Below are 20,488 nucleotides of genomic sequence, written 5' to 3'. Positions count from 1 at the left end.
GGACTAAAAGACCTTCAGTTCTGTGAACAATGAAAAATAAACAGTGATTTTTCTTCAATCAGCAAAACATAAACTGAAAGGATTTCAATACCATACGGTGGCTATAAAATACCAAACATACAATATGCCAAAAACAATCCTTTGTATTACACACCTCTTCTTCACCTAAGCAGATTGCCCCAATTTACACCCTTTAATTGTAGCCATGGTTACATACCTAATGGTTCTCCTACAGACATTCCTGGAGGATTCTCTTCAATGAAGTGGTTCAAATGGGATGGCATCATGAGGTTAGGCTGTGCAATGGGTCTCAGGGGGCTACTGACATCTTGCAGCACAGATGGAGGGAGCTGTTCTAAAACTGAAGGGTCTGCACCAGGGGAATGAGGTCTATGTGGAACCGGATTTTTAAAGAAAGACTGGTTGGGGCCAGTTTGAAAGGCAGGAGAGAGCTGTGAAGGTGGTGGTTGCGGCTGCTGATTTAAATGATTGTGTTGCTGGACTATCTGGCTCTGCGGAGGAGGCATTTGGTTATGTTGTTCGGACAAATGATTCTGTTGTTGGCTTAAGAGGTTCTGTTGCTGTGGCATAGGATATGGATGCCTTGAAATTTGGGCTAGATGCTGGAAGGGGCGGCTAGGAACAGCATACTGGGCTTGGGGAGGAGTAAGGTGAATGTTCAGCTGCCTGGAGTTAAGATTATCTTTGCGATGAAATTTAGAATTAGGATAAGAAGAACCGGAACGTGATTCGGGGCTTCTATTTTGGGAATTTGCTTCTAAGTCAACCTGGAGGAAATCACACAAATTTTTTGAGTTAAAAATCATTTCATAATTAAAATACAACCAAATCCCCCGTAAGCAATGAGAGTACACAACAAGTTATTTTAACACCAATTCAAGCATGTGATATATAAAGAAGGTGGGAAAAACAAGATCCAGAATGAAGAAAAACTATTGTAAATCTTAAGATACCTTTTCTCCTATACCATATGCTTAAGTGAATGTAAATCTGATATAAAATATGTCATATGTATTTTTAATTTTTACATGTTCTATACAAGATATCTTTTCAAAACAATTTTGATTATTACAAGCTACAGAAGCACTAAGTTTCGTGGTCTAATATTTCTATTGTTAAACTGAATGTTAAGACCTCACCACTGAAATTCATTTTAGAAAATATTACAGAAGAAATTAATTACTCAGTTCTTCCTAATTACCATAGTAATTTAGTAAAAGAGAGACCATCATATAAAGCTTTAAAAAAAATTCACTTCTAAAGAAAAACATCAATGTAATGCAAATGCCACTCCTTATTTCACTTTGCTTTGTGTCTTTCCATCACCTTCCCACCAATGACTTATTCTCCCATTAACTCCTCCGAATATTCCTCCTTAAAGAGGGGGGAGCACAGGGATGGGGACAATGGCCAGAAGCTAATTTTAAATTTTCATCCAAATGTAGATTTTTTAAAAATTAAACTGCCATTAAAATGTTGAAATGATTATCTAATTTCTGTACCAATGTGTTACTCCCGCATGATTCATAGTTTTCAAGCTGAATAACATAAAACCATGCAAATACTTTGCCACAACGATGTACAATATTATGATCCTAAAAGCCCACGTGTGCATAGACTTCGATCACCGATGAACAGATCAGCTTCATTAAACAAAACAGCACTGATAAGCTGATGAGTCAAAACTCTCTAGTAACCACATTTTGCTTCGACAATCATACTCCCTGTTTAAAAAATACATCTCAAAAGAATATTAAAAGCTATTGAGCTTTTGCTAAAGCATTGACTATCAAGCTTTTTTATTATGAAAAGTCTAGAGAGCCAGGCTATATAAAAACAAAAAAACCCACCCACCCTCCCAATTCAATATTACTGAAATAAATCCTCAAAATTTCCCGAAATGGATTAATTGTAATTCTGGCATTACAGGTAGTTCTCGACCCACAACCACAATTGAGCCTAAAATTTCCATTGCTAAGCAAGACGTTTGTGAACTGAGTTTTGCTCCATTTTATGATGTTTCTTGTCACAGTTAAGTGAATCACTGCAGCTGTTAAGTTAGTAACACTGCAATTGTTAAGTGAACCTGACTTCTCCTTTGGCTTGTCAGAAAGTTGCAAAAAGGTGATCACATGACTTCGGGATACTGCAACCATCATAAATATGAGCCAGTTGCCAATCATCCAAATTTTGGTCATGTGACCATAGGGATGCTGCAAATAAGTGTGAAAAATGGTTCTAAGTCACTTTTTTCACTGCCATGGTAACTTTGGTCACTAAACAAATGGTCATAACTCAAGGACTACCTGTACTTACTGCAGTTATTAGGAATAGTCTTTTACCTACTGTAAACAACTCAAAATGTTGACTAAAACCACCTCATCTTATTATTTCTCCTAATACTATTGTATTTTCCCACTAATATATTGGACCTCCAAACCGCTCCAAAATAATATTATAATGGGGCTTCAAGGCTATTGGAAGCAAAATGAAATGTGTGTGTGGGGGGGAACCCCCATCAGGTATCACCAAGGTAAATGGGAGGAATTGCTATTATTGATCTGGGATCCAACTGAAGTGAGCATGTTATATCTGAATGGTGTCTTGACAAATACATTTTCTTTTTTGTGTTACAATTTAAATTGTATTATGCAGTGACAGAGTGATCTTTACTTATTTTTATTTATGTACAGTCATTATCGCTATGGGCTTAGTTATTCTGCATCTTGATTCTTTTGGGTTGTCCATATTTTAACAATACCTACATTATTCATGTGGGCATCACACGAGGAAAAATAATAATAATGTGTGTACCTGTTTGGCTTCTAAACAGTTTTTCTCAGATGTCCGAATTTTACTGATATCCGGTCCAGCACCAGGCTCATTTTTGCCTAAATAATATAGAAACATCATATAAAATTCATTTTTAATATTCAACTTAAATCATATCCCACCATAATCACAGTTGAAAGTTATTAAACCTAGAAGTGTGAAATATCAGTGTTTTCAATCTGATGATCATATTTAAAATAATAATGTTTAAAATTTAAAGCAAAGGGACAAATATTAGATGGTTAAAGAAAATAAAATATTTTTATGATATTGCTTTACTAATATTTTTTCACTGAATTTAAATAATTATTTTACCAATAACGTTCTCAGCTTCTAAAAATAATTCCACATGGACAATCAACTGAACTACTTAAAAATTACTGTTTAAAACAAGAACACCTATGCATAAGATAGTATACAGGTGAAAAAATAGTGCAGGAAACCAATTTAAGGTAATAAGTTAATGAAAAAGTAAAAGAGTAAATATGAATCTAAAGAACACATTTGTCTATCAGTTGTAATCAACAATAAGAGGATCATACAAGTTAGAAGCAGGAGTTTACTGTTGTTCTCAGATTTATCCATATAAATAATATTCAATTTTTATAGTTACCCAGACTAAATAATCAAATTTCTACTCAATAAATAAAACCCGACAAGGGCTTTTTAAAGTACAACAATCTTTGCTCAATAAGAGATTAGCTGTGATCTTTGGTTACTTATAAACTAAGAAACCATGGGCAAAACCCAGAGAATGAAGCCATGATTTAAAATTGGTTTGTATGCAATAGCTTCTTGAGAAGTCATTGACATGGTTCTTCATTCAGTTGTAATACTGTAGCTAATTGTGATTAGTGGTATGATCATAAGAAAGGAGTAGAAAAAGTGCATTTCATGTCTCAATTTATTACAATGCAATTTGATCAACCAAACACCACTGCTGATTCAAGACTGCAATGTTCTTTCCTTAGATCAAGTACAGAACATTACTTAACCTACTATGAAAGAGATGATCAAATAAGTTTAATCTACTTCCTGTTCCTGAACTACTTGACTGGAGATGACCAAAGCAGTTTTTGGTAATTACCAATTACTAATTTGTAATCTGTAAAGTCTTAGATAATCCAAAGAGTGCAAAGTCATTTGGGTCCTGTTATCTACATAGGAAAATAAAAGAGGAAAATATAGCTCCAGATTTAAATCTTGAATTTAGGAAGATAACTAGAAAATCATCAATGATCCAGATCTATCAGGAAGCAAAGACTCATAGCGAACCGGATACTTCATCAGATACACCAGTCCGTTATTTTCTGACCATCTTTTCGAAGATAAATATCTTTAATCTATTTTCTAGTCATCTCTATGGAATGATAAAACCAGAAACATTCCCTAGCAGATAAAGATAAATTTAAAATGCTACCAGAATAGGAAGATATAATTTGCGTGGCTTACTCATAAAAGGGTATTTTAAAACTTAACCTCTGAAATAATAAGCAGCTATGAAAATTTCATACAAATGACATTTGTTTCTTACTCTTCAGTCAGCATACATTATGTGATATTGATAATGAATGATGATATATTCGTTCATCTTCAAAATGTCAGACTAAGAGAATTATTTTGCAGAAATGAATGTATTTCTGCAATATGTTACAGAACATGGAAAAGTTCAGCAGTGAATGAATATGAAAATATTTTGCTTCACCTAACTCCATATTAAAACTTAGAGAATTCACAAGTTTAAGGTAATTATGAATCGCCATTCTCTTAGCCCTTCTTTTAAAGCAGGGGGGTCAAACTCGCAATGTCAAGTAATGTGTCACGGCGTATCGTGAATTTTTTGCCATTGCCGGCAATGGGGTGGGCGCGGCTTCGCTATGATGCATCCGGCCCGCGGGTCGGCAGTTTGACACCCCTGCTTTAAAGGAATAAGAAGCTATATAGGTATTTCATGATACTTGACTTACAATCACAACTGAGCCCAAAATTTTTGTTGCTAAGTGAAACATTTGTTAAGTGTTTTTTGCCCCATTTTACAACCTTTCTTACCACAATTGTTAAGTGAATCACTGCAGCTGTTAAGTTAGTAACACGGTTCTTAAGTAAATCTGGCTTCCTCATTGATTTTGCTTGTCAGAAGGGTGCAAAATGTGATCACATGACCCCGGGACACTACAACCATCATAAATATGAGTCAGGTGCCAAACATCTGAAGTTTGATCACATGACCATGGGGATGCTGCAACAGTCGTAAGTGTGAAAAATGGTCACTTTTTTCAGGGATGTTGTAACTTTGAACGGTCGATAAATGAATTCTTGTAAGTTGAGGACTACCTGTATTTTCAGTTGCATACTTGCAATAGCCACAGGAATGGCAAGCACTTTGTGTGCTTTTCTATCAAAACATCTATACTGAGATTAAGGTTGAGCGGCTGATCAGCTAACTACTATACAGCGACAAAAATATATTATGCAAACACAAATAAACTTCAACTTTGACATGATTATATCCTGTATCTTCTGACCAATAACTAGGTAATATGCTGACTCTGTAAACCCCTCAGAGAGTGCTGTAAAGCACTATGAAGTAATATGAAAGTCTAAGTGCTCGTGCTATTGCTAAATAACTTCATATCAAAGTGTTGCCCAAAAAACTTCAGAATGTCTTTAATAGGAACCCTTAAAAGCTTCTGTTCCTAAACTCAGTCCAGGCCTCACACAAGCACGACTAACACTCATCTTGCTTTTCCAAATAGAATAGAATAGAGCTGGAAGGGACCTTGGAGTCTTCTAGTCCAGCCCCCTGCTCAAGCAGGATATCCTATGCCATTTCACACAAATGAATGTCCAGTCTCTTCTTAAAAACTTCTAGTAACGGAGCACCCACGATTTCTGAAGGCAAGCTGTTCCACTGGTTAATTTTCCTCACTGTCAAGAAATTTCTCCTTAATTCCAGGTTGCTTCTCTCTTTGGTCAGTTTCCAACCATTGTTTCTTATCCTGCCCTCTGATGCTTTGGAGAATAATTTGACCCCCTCTTCTTTGTGACAGCCTTTCAAATACTGGAATACTGTTATCATGTCACCCCTATTTCTTCTTTTCTTTAGACTAGCCAAACCTAAGTCCTGCATCCATTCTTCATATGTTTTAGTCTCCAGGCCTTGATCATCTTAGTTGCTCTTCTCTGAACTTTTTCCAAGGTCTCAACATTTTTTTTGTAGTATGGTGACCAAAATTGGCTGCAGTATTCCAGGTGTGGTCTCACTAGGGTTTTAAAAGTGGTACTAATACTTCATGTGATCATGATTCTATGCCTCCAATACAACCCAGGACTGTATTAGTTTTTTTGGCTGCTGTTGCACATTACTGGCTCAAAGCCAAGTGATCATCTACTAGGACTCCAAGGTCCCTCCCACTGTTACTGTTTTTGAGCCAGGTCTCACCTAATCTGTATTTTTCCTGCCTAAATGTAAAACTTTGCTTTTCTCCACATTAAAACTCATTTTGTTGGATTGTTCCAGTTTGTCAAGATCTTTTTGAATCCTGAGCTTGTCTTCTGAGGTGTTGGCTATTCCTGCCAGTTTAGTGTCAACTGCAAATTTGATGAGTTCCCCTTCTATTCCCTCATCTAAGTCATTGATGAAGATATTGAAGTGACAAATCTCATGTCATCATCTGAAATCTCTTATTAGAAGGGCAGCTCTAACTATCTCATGTAGAGAGATAAATTAGATGTTTGCCCTACATGTTCTCAAAATAGGCACAGGACCTAAAATGCGATAGTTTCATAACAAAACAAAGTTAACACAAATATCAAACCATCCAACCTTCAGGGTTTTTTTTTAATCCTATGATATAGGATTGCTGGTTTTTCATTGTTCTATGTTTTTTTATTAGAATTTACTCTGACAGAATTTTTAACCTTGATAGGTTAGGTTAGGGCAGGATTCTTTTAAAATTTGGGTCCCCTGCCCAATTAAAATTATGGGCCTTCTTGGTCAAATGACTGAATAATGTTGCATCTACCAAGAGGAAATATAATTAGCCTAGTAATTGATATGGAGGTCTGCAGCAGTTCTGTTATATAGCTAGGCTGTGGGACTAGGATTAGCACTGACTGAGAAAAAGCTGATTCAGACTACAGAACCTGGATGAACATAATCTTTTTAAAGAAAAAAATAATTGGCAATCTCTTCAAGCCAATTTTTGCGAAGAAAAGCCCAATATGTTTTTTTCCCTATTGTTGAATCAATTTGAGTGTTTAGGAATTTTACCTGTCCAAGGGCTAGTTTCTTGGCCATGGTATCCCTTGGAATAGTTAAAATCATTACATTTATGCAAAATGATAAAACATAGGTTATTGTGGCAGGGATCATCATAGCTGCTATCCCTCTGTTCCTCTTGCTGGGGCCACCAAGATTTTGGAACTCTCTTTTATGTTTTTGATTAACTCAACCAGTTACAGTTAACCTTAACTATGGCTTATCTGAAGCAAGGCAACTACTCATCATATGTTGTGCTTTTAGTTAAGATTAACTGCCCATCTTCACTCAGATAACACAAGCCACGTTTTACCAAAAACAGCAAAATGCTTCTAAATTCCTCATGGTGAGGGCCCAAAACTCCAAATATCTTGAGTCCTTTTTGTTAAGGACCAAATGCAGCCATTAAATAACTGAAGATAGGCAGGGTGTAGCACAACATACTTCTCAGGATAAAAATCAGAGAATGCTTAAAAGACAAAGCTCCTCTAAGTCTTTTCTTCAAGGGTTTTCTTTTCCTTTTTGCCATGACCACTTATCTTCCATTCAATAATGACTTCACATTGTAATTTTCTACCAACAAGAACAGCTAGCTTTAATGTTTAATTGCTCATTTTCCTTCTTAATGACACAATAAGTTAATACATGACTGAATTTGGCTTTTGTGAAAATAGGTTATTTTATAATAAATTGAAAGTATCAGCACCTTTCACAGTCAAGCCCAATCATCCTATTTTCCTTCAGAGACAGAAAATTATGCCAAGTGAATTTCACAATATTTTCTTTATTCTTTCAGTTACATTATTTAAAGTCCTAGAAACTGAACTTCTAGCATGTTCTATGCTCTCCCACCTCTAAGGGCTGTAGCAGAAATTAAGGATGGCATGCCATATTTGTTTCCGGAATTACTCAAACCTTCATGAATATAAGTAGGTTTCTTTCGTGGCTATATCCGTGAACTAGTTCACATCCAATTAACTTTTGAAGGACATCATCGTCTGGCATAGTAAGGTGACAGCTCATACATCTACAATATTGGGAAATTCATCTTGGCACTCAATACTGTACACAGTAATTACTCTGTTTTTCAAGCAGTTAATGAGGCAGATTTTGAGCAGCACAGCTTTAAGGAAAGTCACTCAAACAGCACAAATGAAATCAGAGCAATTTCAGTGTTGATACAGACGTCAGTCCTTCAGCATTAAAAAGCTGCCTTGCTCTGAAATAGATTTTATGCTAATGAGATTATGCTTATTCTATGCTTATTGTTTCCTAATGGATCTGTCGGATTTGTTTTCCAATTTCAGCTGAAACCTGCTGATTGAAAGGTAATAAAGCTACAAGCATAAGCATAGAGTCCAATTTCTCATTTTTATTTAAGATAATTTACATATTTTTCACATCAATGCACTATCTTCTATAATAAAGATAATGGTGGATATATAGAAGCTTTTGATGACCCAAAGAAAGAGTGTAATAGCAAAATCCACTCTGCTTTCTCAAAATACCAGAGAATATTCTGCATATAGCTCACTTGGCATGCTTTCCAACAAGAAAAAGATCGCACCTGTGCCTGGAGAACTCTTAAATATCCATACGATATCAGTTTCTGTGATTTTTGCCTGGTAAACTATATTGCACACCTCCTTCCCAGAAAACCCAGTTTAATATTTCCTTGAATAACAGAATAGGAGAATAGCAGCATACTATAACCACCGCTCTCCTTTATGAAGGAAATAACAATGGAGAATCCAAGCAGCAATGAGAAGGATAATGAAGGAACAAAAGAGGAGAATCACTGTTTAAAGCGAGTGACTTCAAACCAGTACACTTTGTATCTCAAACCAGTACAGTTTGGTTGTCTACCAAGAACTGATAAACAGGGAAGAAAAGTCAAAGAGAAAATCTGAGAAAGCAATCAATAGATCGAGTGGATCTTCTCCAAAAAGAGAAAGATAAGACATTTACAATATACCCTCCATCTGGTCTGTTACATTTGCCATCTTTTATATTTATATTTTATGTTTTATTGACTTTATTGTAATTTCTTTGATTGTTGTAGGCCAGAGTCACTGAGAGTTGAGTGGCATACAAGCTTAATTATTACTGTTGTTTTTAGTCTGAGTTGCACTTGTGCCGCCTACAGCATTCTCTCCTACGAATAAGGCCAATTTTGGCACATTTTGGAAAGTATGCCAATAGAACATCCAAAATCCAGTTTTACTCCAAGCACACTCCTACCATCTAACGAAAGCTAGGACCTTTCTTCTAGAGGTTATTGTATCACCAATAAACTCTTATCCACATCCCACTGACTAGGAAGTAAATGAAATATACTGATTATATATTCCTTATTTAAAAAAGCCAGTTTTCACAAACACATTTTTCAGTACCATTTAGAACAGACACATCAGTATTATAACTGATTAAGTTTTAACTTTGAAACACCACACTTTATTCTTTTAAGAAAGAGATGTTGAACTCACTGTTTCGATTTAGTTCAAGTTGCTCTTTTTCTGAATGATGAAGCTGCTGTTGTCCTATACTAACTGGTGAATGATGTCCAAGACCATAGGGAATGGGGGACCCACGTCCATGTGCTTGTAAAAGATTCACATTATATGCCATGGCTGTTTGATGAGTAATGATTCGAGGATCAACTGCAAATCTACTCTGATACCCTGTCCATGGTACCTATGCAATAAAGATATAAAACAGTATCATTCACAACTTTTAACATGAATAGTTAAAAGACATCTAGAGTACCAATGAAATTAAATGTTTATGCAGTTTTCTCTAAACCGGTAAATTACTCAATAAGAGGAACCAGTATAGTATAAGTTTCAAATTGAAGAAATGTCTTGGGAATAAAATTGTGGGAAATAAAGACATAACACATGGTTAAAAAAATATACAAATAATATTGAATATAACACAGAAGGCTCAATTATAGGACACAACCTAAACCCCTCAGATAAATTGTGACAGGACAGTAGAAAGACCCTAGTTTGGAAAAGAACATGAACTGTTTATATCAACAAATTCAGAATAGATTTTTTTAATGCAAATATAGACTTATTTTATTATTCTATTGTTTGCAAAAGAAATGAATAAAAAAGGAAAAAGGAAGAAAAAAATATAAACTGTTAACAATAAAAATGTCAAATGTTTTCATAGCTTTTGATGACTCAATTCTATGATAGCTTCCTGAGGTAAAAACCTAAGTCTGAAGATAAATCAAACATGGACTCCAAAAAATATTTGACATTCAATCTTTGAGGATTTCTACTGATGATAACAGTCACCTTTTTAAAGTTGCCACTGCTTTTGTTACAGCTGCTTTATGTGACTATGATAAAGGTGTCATTTTAGTAATTGCAAATCTTTTTGACTGAAATCAATTTATCTTTCAGAGAAACAATTCACCTTTTGAAGACTAGAAAAAGTACAGTTGTTGAACTATTCCTATTTCCCTGTTAAAAAATAAGTAAACTACAGTGGATCCTGAAGAAGCACAAAACAAATGCCAATAGGTTTAGTGTAAACTGCACAAAAATGTTATCACTTTTTATTAAAATGAACCACTATACTAATTAGTGTTTGAATACAATTGCAAGTATGAGTAAAAAGAAAAAAGAAAGAAGAAAGAAAACTGCCTGCCAAAGATCAAATGATGATTAACTTTCACATGAAAACAAAGGAGAAATTCACGCAAAAGAAATGGAGTAGAATATTTGAATTCAAAACATAGTACCAGCTAGATCATACTTGCAAATACGGGAGAGGAGAAGAGAATCTGGAAGAAATATTGTTTGTAAGCTATAAGAAAACACTAGTCCTAGTCCTGTTCTGAAATCTTCCACTACGCTTAACCTATCCCTACAAAATGGGCAAGCTGCAACAATTCCTTAACTATGCTTAAAATTGATTTAAAAATATCCCAATTTTTCTTCTTTAAAAAATGCTATATATAATACGGCTTTCCAGTTCAGGAAATTAAAAAAAAGGACTTCCTGATCACAAAAAGTTACTTTTTCATGCCTGCATTTTGAGTCCCTTAATATATATTCATGTTTCTGTAGGCACTTTTTGAAATATTTCAAGACAGTATAGTCTTCGAAAAGAACTTACTGATATATCAAATAAGTCATTTGCCATGAATGAAAACCTGGCATGTTTTGGCAGCCTGAAATTTCAGCACGCGGAGTTCATTGGGCATTATTTGGATTGTTACAGCTCAAACATTTAAATTGTTGGGAGACTTATTTTAGTGGCTTTTTCCTTTTATTAGCATATAGCTGTTCTGATAAAAGCAAAATAGTATTTGTCAACTTTGAGTAAGTGGGGGATAGAGAGGGGGGTACTTCGTTATCACAACAATGAATACTTACAGGTAAAGGCACAGACATGACCATATTTCCTCCATAAACAGCAGGTACATAAAGAATGCTTGTCCCAGTGTGAGGATCTATCCGCTGTACAGGACTAGGAGACTTCCCAAGGTTAGGATGAGGCCCAGGAGGAGGAGGGGGTGGCGGTGGTGGGGTATACGCTCTGACAGGATTTCCAATTAAGACAGAAGCAGTTGGCTGAACTACGTAAAAAATATGAATGTGAAAGTTACGAGCGTTCACTTTTTCCTCAGCCTTCAAAGAACATTTATTTCACGGCAGCTGAGGCCAGGAACATATGATAGCCTGTCCATATTTACTGAGTGCACCAGTCTTTTTTGATAGACCCTACAGGTCTGGAGCCTCTGCTGTTGTCGGACAGCTACCAATCTCATTGGCACCAGACTTATACAGAACTTTGCAGTCTAGAACTCTCTGGTGTATATTTCGGCCATTTAACCCTGAGAAGGCCAAATCAATGGTAAAAGAAAGAATTAGGGACACTGATCACCAAAATGCTATCATCAGTGCTCCTGAATTCTACTGTCATATGTTAGGCGAGTTGTGAGACCTCTACTGCAGGGTATCTATACAATCTAATCCTAAGCAAATACATAAGGGCCTTTTCCAGAACCTGCTTTGATGCCCTCCCTTCAGTACAGCTGGTGGGAAGATTTCATGGGACTCCTTATTTACAGAAACCTTTGCCTTGTGGATTCAGAGAGGTAGAATCTTTTCCTCATGTCTTCATACATTGTCCTTTTTATGATGCCTCAAGACATACTTTATCTCTCCAATTATCTCTAAATTTGGGGGCCCATTCTGATAAATATGTTCATTACTTTTTAAGTGATGCTAACTTTGCATTCGCATGCCAGCTGGCCAAATACCTTCATCACGTCATACAATTTCACAAAATGTCTAATTAATCTGTTGTTTTATAGCTGTGTTGCTTTTCCCCCATAATAATGAATCGCTGTATCAAATTATTTCTCTTTTCCTATTATAAAGATTGACCAAAGGCCACAACAGAAATATTTGTTTATTGTCTATATTCAGAATTCTCTTAAACTTTGGATCAAATCAAGACTATATGTTTTAAAATACTTTATTTCCCAAAATCAGAGGAGCTCCTAAATTTAAATAGTATAGGATCACTCTTTTGGACATTCTTTATCCCTTCCCTATGCTTCCCTCAATAATTTTAGAGAAAGGAAGTCCAGACTCCAAACAAGGCCATAGATTCTGATAACCTATGATTTTTACCTAGAAAACGTTTAGTTTCATTGCAAAAACAAGCGTATTTCACATTTTCAAAAAAAAAAAAAAAAAAGACCATCCTCTTCCTAATACTTACCAATTCCATCAGTGTGAAAATGGTCACTATGGTTATGATGATGGCTTTTTACCTGTAAAAAAAAAAGATTGGCCAGGAGTTAAATTACTCTACCTTTAAAGCTGATATAAACATCAAAGAAAGTTAAGAAAGTTTTCAGAACTACCAAAATTATAAAGTGCATGCCTATGCATTTCCAGAAAATTACAGAAGATAATAATTGTGTTCAGTGACCAAAAGATATTCCTGTGACGTGGGACAGGAGGACACAGAGTAATTTGTGAACCCTCACAAACCAAGATTTCTCTGCCTCAGTGTCAGGTTTACATTTGATTAATTACAATGCTACACAAATACTGTTTTTGTTTAGTTACCTAAGATGTTGTAATGCAATACAAGTGCACAGTATGTTCAAACACTTGTAAGGTAATACTGGCCTTCTAATTAATGGCACAGTTGGAGATATTAAATGGAAAGGAGGGGATCATGTACAGTGTCATGCAGAAACAAAGTGGCATAAATACAAAGTGAATAAATAAAAAGCAAATAAAAACCCAATTCTTATAATAATTTTAGACATGCAGTAGAAAATACTGTTATCAATTTCAGAGACAGCAGGGAACAAACTTAACCTAACCCTTGTAATAATACATGAAACAGCTGTATAATTGAACAGTTGCATTGAAAGTATTATCCTTATTATATTGGTTATTTTTACAATTCTGAGTGTTTTAACACTCTGCAGCTGAAAATGTACACATGGCAAATCAACTTTGATCACATAATAGTCTTGTAAATTAGTTTTTCTCCTGGTATTTAGTCCAGCACTTCAACCAATACACCAATCTGGTATATAGAAAACCGAAAAAAAGAAGACGATGTCTGTCTAATCATCTTTTCTTTAGAAAATCAAGATTAAAACAAAAGGCATTCACAAAATTTGTTATTTTAATTTTTTAAAAAGAGCAGGTTGCAAGTACACCAATCCTTCTTGGGCTGATTAAAAAAGTATGATATTTTGGGTGAAGAATCTACAGGATGTCTGATTCTATACTCTTACGTACAGTAGGTCATTTTAAAATCAAGATAAAATTGCAACTTGCAATTTTATGCTTATCTAGTAGTAGAATTAACAGCATAGCTATTGTACCATAGAAAATATATAACAATAGCCATCGCCAAAGGACAAATGTTAGACTATCACTGTCAAAATCCTGTTTTAAACAGTCAATATCTGTGGCATTGCCATCAGCAAACTTGTCCTCCCACTGTCATGGTTCCGACAGATGAAACCCTTCAAAAGAACTTTGAGGCATTGTTTACCTTAAAGAATTTTTTATTCGAGAAACAAAGTATCAGCACTACATAGTTAAAGCCAAAAACTGAATTCCCCTTCTCTGGGCACAAAGTAGCAAAGCACAATTCCCTCCTCCAATTAACAGTCATAAATCACATTCCCCAATTAGCTTGAAGCACAGGCTTTCTCCCCAGCTCTCCAGCCTGCCAAATCTTTATCAACTCTGGGTGCAATAACCTTGGATTCCCACAGCTGAGTTATTATTGTTATGACTAACTGGACTCTCATCCACATCCCCCCTCCCAGCATCAATTAACTCTAAAAGGGAAAGAGAAAAATGGCTGCATTTCCATCTGTTGCCAAATCAAGAACATCCGATGTTAGCAGCGTTGACACCCACTTTTATAAGATGAATACGTACTTTGCAAGAAAGTAGAAGTCCAATGGAACTTGGAAAAATGGAAACTAATCCTGGCAGATTCACAGCAGAAGCCAGTATCTCAGTTTGTTGTATCTTTAAACTGAGATACTGGCTTCTGCCGAGAACCTACCAGTATTAGTTTCTATTTTTCCAAGTTCCATACGATCTCTCCTTCTTCTTCTTTCCTGCAAAGTACTATATATAACATTGGAGAAGGATACTTGAATCTGCCCCAAGAAATGTAAGCATGTTTCCTGCAAGATCAAGACTATCTTTTGAGGATTCTTTATGTGACTAAAAAAAGAGGCAGCTAACTAAAGCTCTGGCTTCTTAAGCCAGACAATAATGCTAACCACAAAACCATTGGAGTAGGCAAATAGAAGATGCAGGAGACCTGTACTAATTCCAAGATGAAGTTAGTCCCATCAACCTCATGATGGCAAGGTTCCCAACGATACAATCTAGAATGGAAGGCCTTCAGAATAACGAAATACAATACAGCAATATAGTGGAAAAAATATACAGTGGAAAAAGAGACATAGAAAAATACAGTGAGACATATATTGATCCAAGGCAAAGGTAAGCAGCTATGGCCCTTTTATAACCTGTGGATTTCAACTCCCAGAATTCCTGAGCTAGGAGTTCTGGGAGTTGAAGTCCACAGGTCGTAAAGAAGTCATTGTTGCCCACACTGATCCAAGGCGACAACTAACTGGCTAACTTGTTTATGTCAAAACGCCATTTCACTCTGGCAAGTTATAGTTTCATCTGAAGCAGTTATAGTTCTCTCTTCCAATGTTCAGTAGAAGGCATAGCCACTGTGGGCTGCCTATTTGTCCTAGAACATCATGCACTATTTCTCCAAAGATCTGCTGTTTCTTATTCTCCATCTATTAGATTTATCATACAGCTCTAATAGGAAGACAAGAGAAAACCAAAAGATGGTGATTTTTCCCAATGTCTATTTTTCAATATGCTGTCGAGTACCAAGTTTTAAAACTCACTGATGCTTAAGAACATTACTTCCTCAGGGAAAAGGTCTACAACACTGTTTTCCAGCAGTCTGAACACATTAATCAGTCTGTTTAGAGAGCCTGAATAAATATTGACCTATGAATAACACAGATGAAAAAGAATGACAAACTGGTTCACTGGTTACTTTATAAAGACAGAGTCTCTAAAATGCATTTCAAAAGAAAAATTACATATTAAAATGCTGGGGGCTATTACAGCTTCTTTGCATATTTAGGGTTAGATAAATGTTTTCTTAGCTTTCTACAAGAGCTATCACTCTTAATTACAATAATTCATACACACATACACCCCAACAGAATATGGCATTTTAAAGGAATTATAGCTACTCTTTTTATCTCCAATCCCACCAAACTAAGTTAACACTCATTTAATTTGCTAGTAAGTACCAAGAAGGTTTATTTATGCAAATTCCCAGCTTTCTATCCAAATGAACATGAGGTAGTTTACCTCATAAACAAATAAAATCGATAAAATACAACTGGTGAAAAACAGAAATAACCATGACAACAGTATCACTTTACAGGGACTAGGCAGGTTCACTTGTTCAGCAACCGATCAAACGAATGAGGGCAATTTCCGACTAATCTGTGAAGTTGCGCTTGTCACATCTCTGTGGTCACATGATCGCAACCTGAGCGTTTGGGTGCCTGGTTCACAATTACAGCATCACAGTGAGCCATGGTCACATGTTCTTCAGTTACAACCTTCCCAGCCTGCTTCCCACGAGCAAAGTTAATGGGGAAGCCGGCAGGGAAGATCACAAGTCACAAGTTGTGATCACAAGTTGCTCATGCTGTTTTTCTCCCAAAGTTCCCCACTATGGAGTAGGAGATCCCAGAGATCTCATACTCGATAGCATCCAACTGCGGCCCACGCTGGCTCCTCTGCACTCTGTAGCACTAGCCTATAGCCCATGCTGGCCCATTCACGCTCCATAGCATTCACCCACAGTCCCTGCTGGCTCATCCACATTCTATAATGCCAGCTCGCAGCACTCACCTACCTGCCTGCATATCTCACCTGCTGGCCTGTCCCTACACTCATTCTCAATATGACTGTATAATTTTAAGAGAGAAAAAAAGGAAGACAATTTATAGATACTGAGTTTTTCAGACCTTCTAGCACCTTCTGACATGAGTATCATGGTATCTTTTGAACAGATACTGTCTTTCTGGGCCCAAAAAATATTGCTTACTAAAAGCTGTATCTTAATATATATAAAATTGTATTATCTTTTCAGCCTAGTATTTTCCCATTCTATGTTCTTAGGAGGAAGCACAACAGCTAATATGCTTTTCTAATATGTCTGAACAAATTCTTGCAACCTTTTCTCAGAGGTTACCTTTGGTGGCGATTGCTGTGGTTTATTGGTGTTTGATGAATGCTGCTGTCGCAGAGCCCGTGGAATAAACTCAGGAGCCAGTGGATTCAATACATAGGTTTTCTTTAATTCCAGAGCTTCCAACTGAGCCTTGATCTGATCAAATGTGATACCGTGAAGACTTTCATTATCATGACACAGGGCAATAAATCTTTCCCAAAATTTCCTATAAGCCAATACAAGAACAACACAAAAATGTTTGTTTTTCTAGATTAAATATATATATATATATATAAAGTAAATCTTGAATCCAATGTTTCTGTACATCCCTTTGTTTTCAATACTATTTAATTATGAGACGACATTATTTGAAATCTTCTAAAACTAGTTAGCATTAACACTTGAGCAATAGCAAGATTTATTAGCCAAGTTCTCTACATCACATACAAACATCTGCCTTAGTGTTAGAATGTCTGCAAAGTGCCTTTTTTGTTTTTAAAACACTCAGGCGGATTGTTCACACAGGGCACATTTACAATGTGGCTGCAAGAACAATGAATCAAATCCTGCCAGCTCTGATATGAAACATGCTGTTGAATTTAAAATAAAATTTTGCCACAGCTCTGTCTGATATGGCTGCAATGTTAAAAATAGGTATTGTAGTCATATTTCAAAAGGTCTTGATAGTTATTGCAATAGATTCTTGACTCACTTTAACAACCTTCAAATTACATCTACATCTTAGAATTTTGCATTATCAATGAAAATGTCACATATTTCTGTTAGACTTGATTAACCGTTTTAAAGTAAGAGAATGCCAATAGTTCTCAAAAAGTTGGAAGAACAAAAAGTTTTACAGTCAAGCTGTTGTTTAGAAGAGCTGTGAAAATCTGGATCTTTAACCAGCAGGCCTTTGGGGAGAGACAGTGAGACCTCTTGCTTTGTTGTGCTTGCTATCTTTTATTGATTTTATTGTAATGTTAGTCTACTTCTATTAGCAGGTCTTTGTATTGTGTGATTTTCTCCGGTTCTTTCTCTTCCCTTCTGCTCTCCCCAGGTATTGCAATTTTTATTTTTTTTTTGCTTTCTCATCAACAATTAAGTCTGGGGTGTTGTGTGGCAGATGTTATTTCTGCTTAGACAAGAAGTAGGAAGGATGAAGCTGGCAAGATTGAAAATGAAGTATCCAAGATCAGCCAAGAACATTATTTTTTTTAAAAAAACAACTGTGCAGGTGCCCTCAACCTCAAAGGATGAGAACCAAGTAGCAAAAAGGCCATTATTGCATAAAGAAGGGAGAAAGAGATGCAGGGTTTACACCAGGGGTAGTCAACCTTGGCTCTTTTATGACTCGTGGACTTCAATTCCAAGAATTCCTGAGCCAGCTTAGACCATGAAGTTGTCATACAACCTGGTTTAGACCATGAGGTTGTCATACAACGATTAGATCCCTACTTTCTATATTATTTTCATCCTAAGACCTCCTTTCACATTAGCAGTAAAAGCAACTTATCTCTCTGAGCCTTGTCTTTCAATCTTTCTACTACTAAGCTCATGCCTATGCATTTGCATTCCTACAGAGAGATTTATTGCTTTACCTAACATGAAGCTTGGACAAGAAGCATATCTCTAAGCTCTACAACTAAGCTCTACAACTGGTTGAAGCTTAGCTTTAACTGCACCCACATTACTCACAGAACACACCACAGACTATTAATAAAAATTTTGCTTGCATGCTATGGCAGCAATTTATGATTACCCTGCACATCTGCTTGCTGAGGGACATATCACAAGTACTTTTCCAATGGCTAAATGGCTAAGAAAAGCATAACATGAGAGCAAAATTAATAAAGCTCTTGTAATAAATTTCAAGCAAATGGTAGTCCAATCCAGATCAAAATCACCACAGCACATATACTTCTTCTGAATAGCCTTAATATTGAAAGAAATAATTCCCAGAATTCACAAGAGATTTTAAATAAATAGGACCCACATAATTTTACTTTCATCGCTAGCGTGTTAGCCATGAGACAAAGATATCCATGTTTTACATAAAAATAAAATCATATTCCAGTTATATATATGACAGCCTATGGATCATATTCACAAATATAAACCAGTTCTTTTATCTAACCTGTACATATGAAATTAAAATAAATCCAATTTTTTTATCTTCTACAAGCAAAATCTAGTACAAAGAAATCATGCTGAATATTGCTGAATTATCATTATATGTATTCTCTCTGCAATAATTCATACATTAAATTGTATATACCACAGGTCAGCAACCTGCGGCTCCGGAGCCGCATGCAGCTCTTTGAGCCTTCCCCTGCAGCTCCCAGCCTCCTCTGCCATTTGCAGAGAGAGACAGAGAAAGGCACTTGCGCTTCCTCCCCCCTTTCTGTGTGTGTGTGTGCGTGTGTAAAAGAGAGAGTGGCCTCACCCTGTTCCACGAGCTGACAAGTTATTGAGTGGGGCTCCTGCCTTGGCTGTGTCTCTGCAGGAAGCAGGAACAGCAGGAGAGAGCTAGCTAGCCCAGCTATGCTGACTCAGGAATTCTGGGAATTGAAGTCCAGGAGTCATAAAAGAGCCGAGGTTGCCTACCCCCGAGCTAGCCCAATAAGAATGTGTGTCAGCTTGTTGGAGAACAGTTTGAAGCCAGCTTGCCAGGTGAGCAGAAGATTGGAGAGAGGGAGAAAGAGGGGGGGAAAGAGAGAGAGGGAGAGAAAGAGAGAGAGAGGGAGAGAGAGAGAGAGAGAGAGAGAGAGAGAGAGGGAGGGAGGGAGAGAGAGAGAAAGAGAGAGAAAGAGAAAGAAAGAGGGGGAGAGGAAAGAGAGAGAGAAAGAGAGGGGAGAAGAGAGATAGAGAGAAAGAGAGATAGAGAAAAGAGAAAAGAGAAAGAGAGAGAGAAAGAGAGGGAGAGGAAAGAAAGAGAGAGAAAGAGAGAGGGGGAGAAGAGAGATAAAGAAAAAGAGAGATAGAGAAAAGAGAAAGAGAGAAAGAGGGAGAGGAAAGAGAGAGGGAGAGGGAGAGAGAGGGAGGGAGAGAGAGGAAAGAGAGAGAGAGAGAGAGGAAAGAGAGAGAGAGGAAAGAGAGGGGGGAAAGCGCAAGTACCTCTCTCTCTCTCTCTCTCTCTCTCTCTCTCTCTCACACACACACACACACACACACACACACACACACACACAGAGTGGGGGAAGAGGACTGGCAGACCAAGGGCAGAAAGAGAGGGAGAGACAGAGACAGAGAGAGAGAGACTCTTTTAACATCTAAAATGAAGATAACACTGCATATATCCTTTTTTACCTTTATGATATAATACCTATAATAAGATAAAAAAGGATATATGCAGTGTTATCTTCATTTTAGACATCATTTATTTATTTATTTATTTATTTATTAATTGTATTTATATCCCGCCCTTCTCCTTTCGGACTCAGGGCGGCTGACAAATGATAAAAAGCTAACAAATTACACCTAGTTAAAATTTGATTAAAATGAAATATTTGAAAATGTCAAATTTAAAAGTAATTAAAACCCCTATAAAATCCCCTAGGCCAGTCCCGCTTGCTG

The 20,488-nt window shown here is 36.5% G+C and overlaps 1 protein-coding gene across 1 annotated transcript in view; it reads right to left on the bottom strand.

Annotated features, from left to right (window-relative positions):
* The window catches only part of HELZ (helicase with zinc finger), a 129,691-nt gene that overhangs the window by 10,657 nt on the left and 98,546 nt on the right, over positions 1 to 20,488 (bottom strand). Inside the window, exons 22-27 of the mRNA XM_029284331.1 lie at positions 16,937 to 17,141; positions 12,863 to 12,914; positions 11,506 to 11,708; positions 9,601 to 9,808; positions 2,836 to 2,912; positions 218 to 788 (exon numbers count right to left, since the gene is read on the bottom strand). Of these exons, the coding sequence (XP_029140164.1) occupies positions 218 to 788; positions 2,836 to 2,912; positions 9,601 to 9,808; positions 11,506 to 11,708; positions 12,863 to 12,914; positions 16,937 to 17,141 (1,316 nt within the window). The remainder of the gene's footprint in view (positions 1 to 217; positions 789 to 2,835; positions 2,913 to 9,600; positions 9,809 to 11,505; positions 11,709 to 12,862; positions 12,915 to 16,936; positions 17,142 to 20,488) is intronic.

The sequence above is a fragment of the Protobothrops mucrosquamatus genome, unplaced genomic scaffold (assembly GCF_001527695.2).
Source record: "Protobothrops mucrosquamatus isolate PMUCROS unplaced genomic scaffold, P.Mucros_1.0 scaffold539, whole genome shotgun sequence".
NCBI classification, from domain to species: Eukaryota; Metazoa; Chordata; class Lepidosauria; order Squamata; family Viperidae; genus Protobothrops; species Protobothrops mucrosquamatus.
Note: the sequence above shows the minus strand (reverse complement) of the source record. Positions and strands in the feature narration are given on the sequence as shown.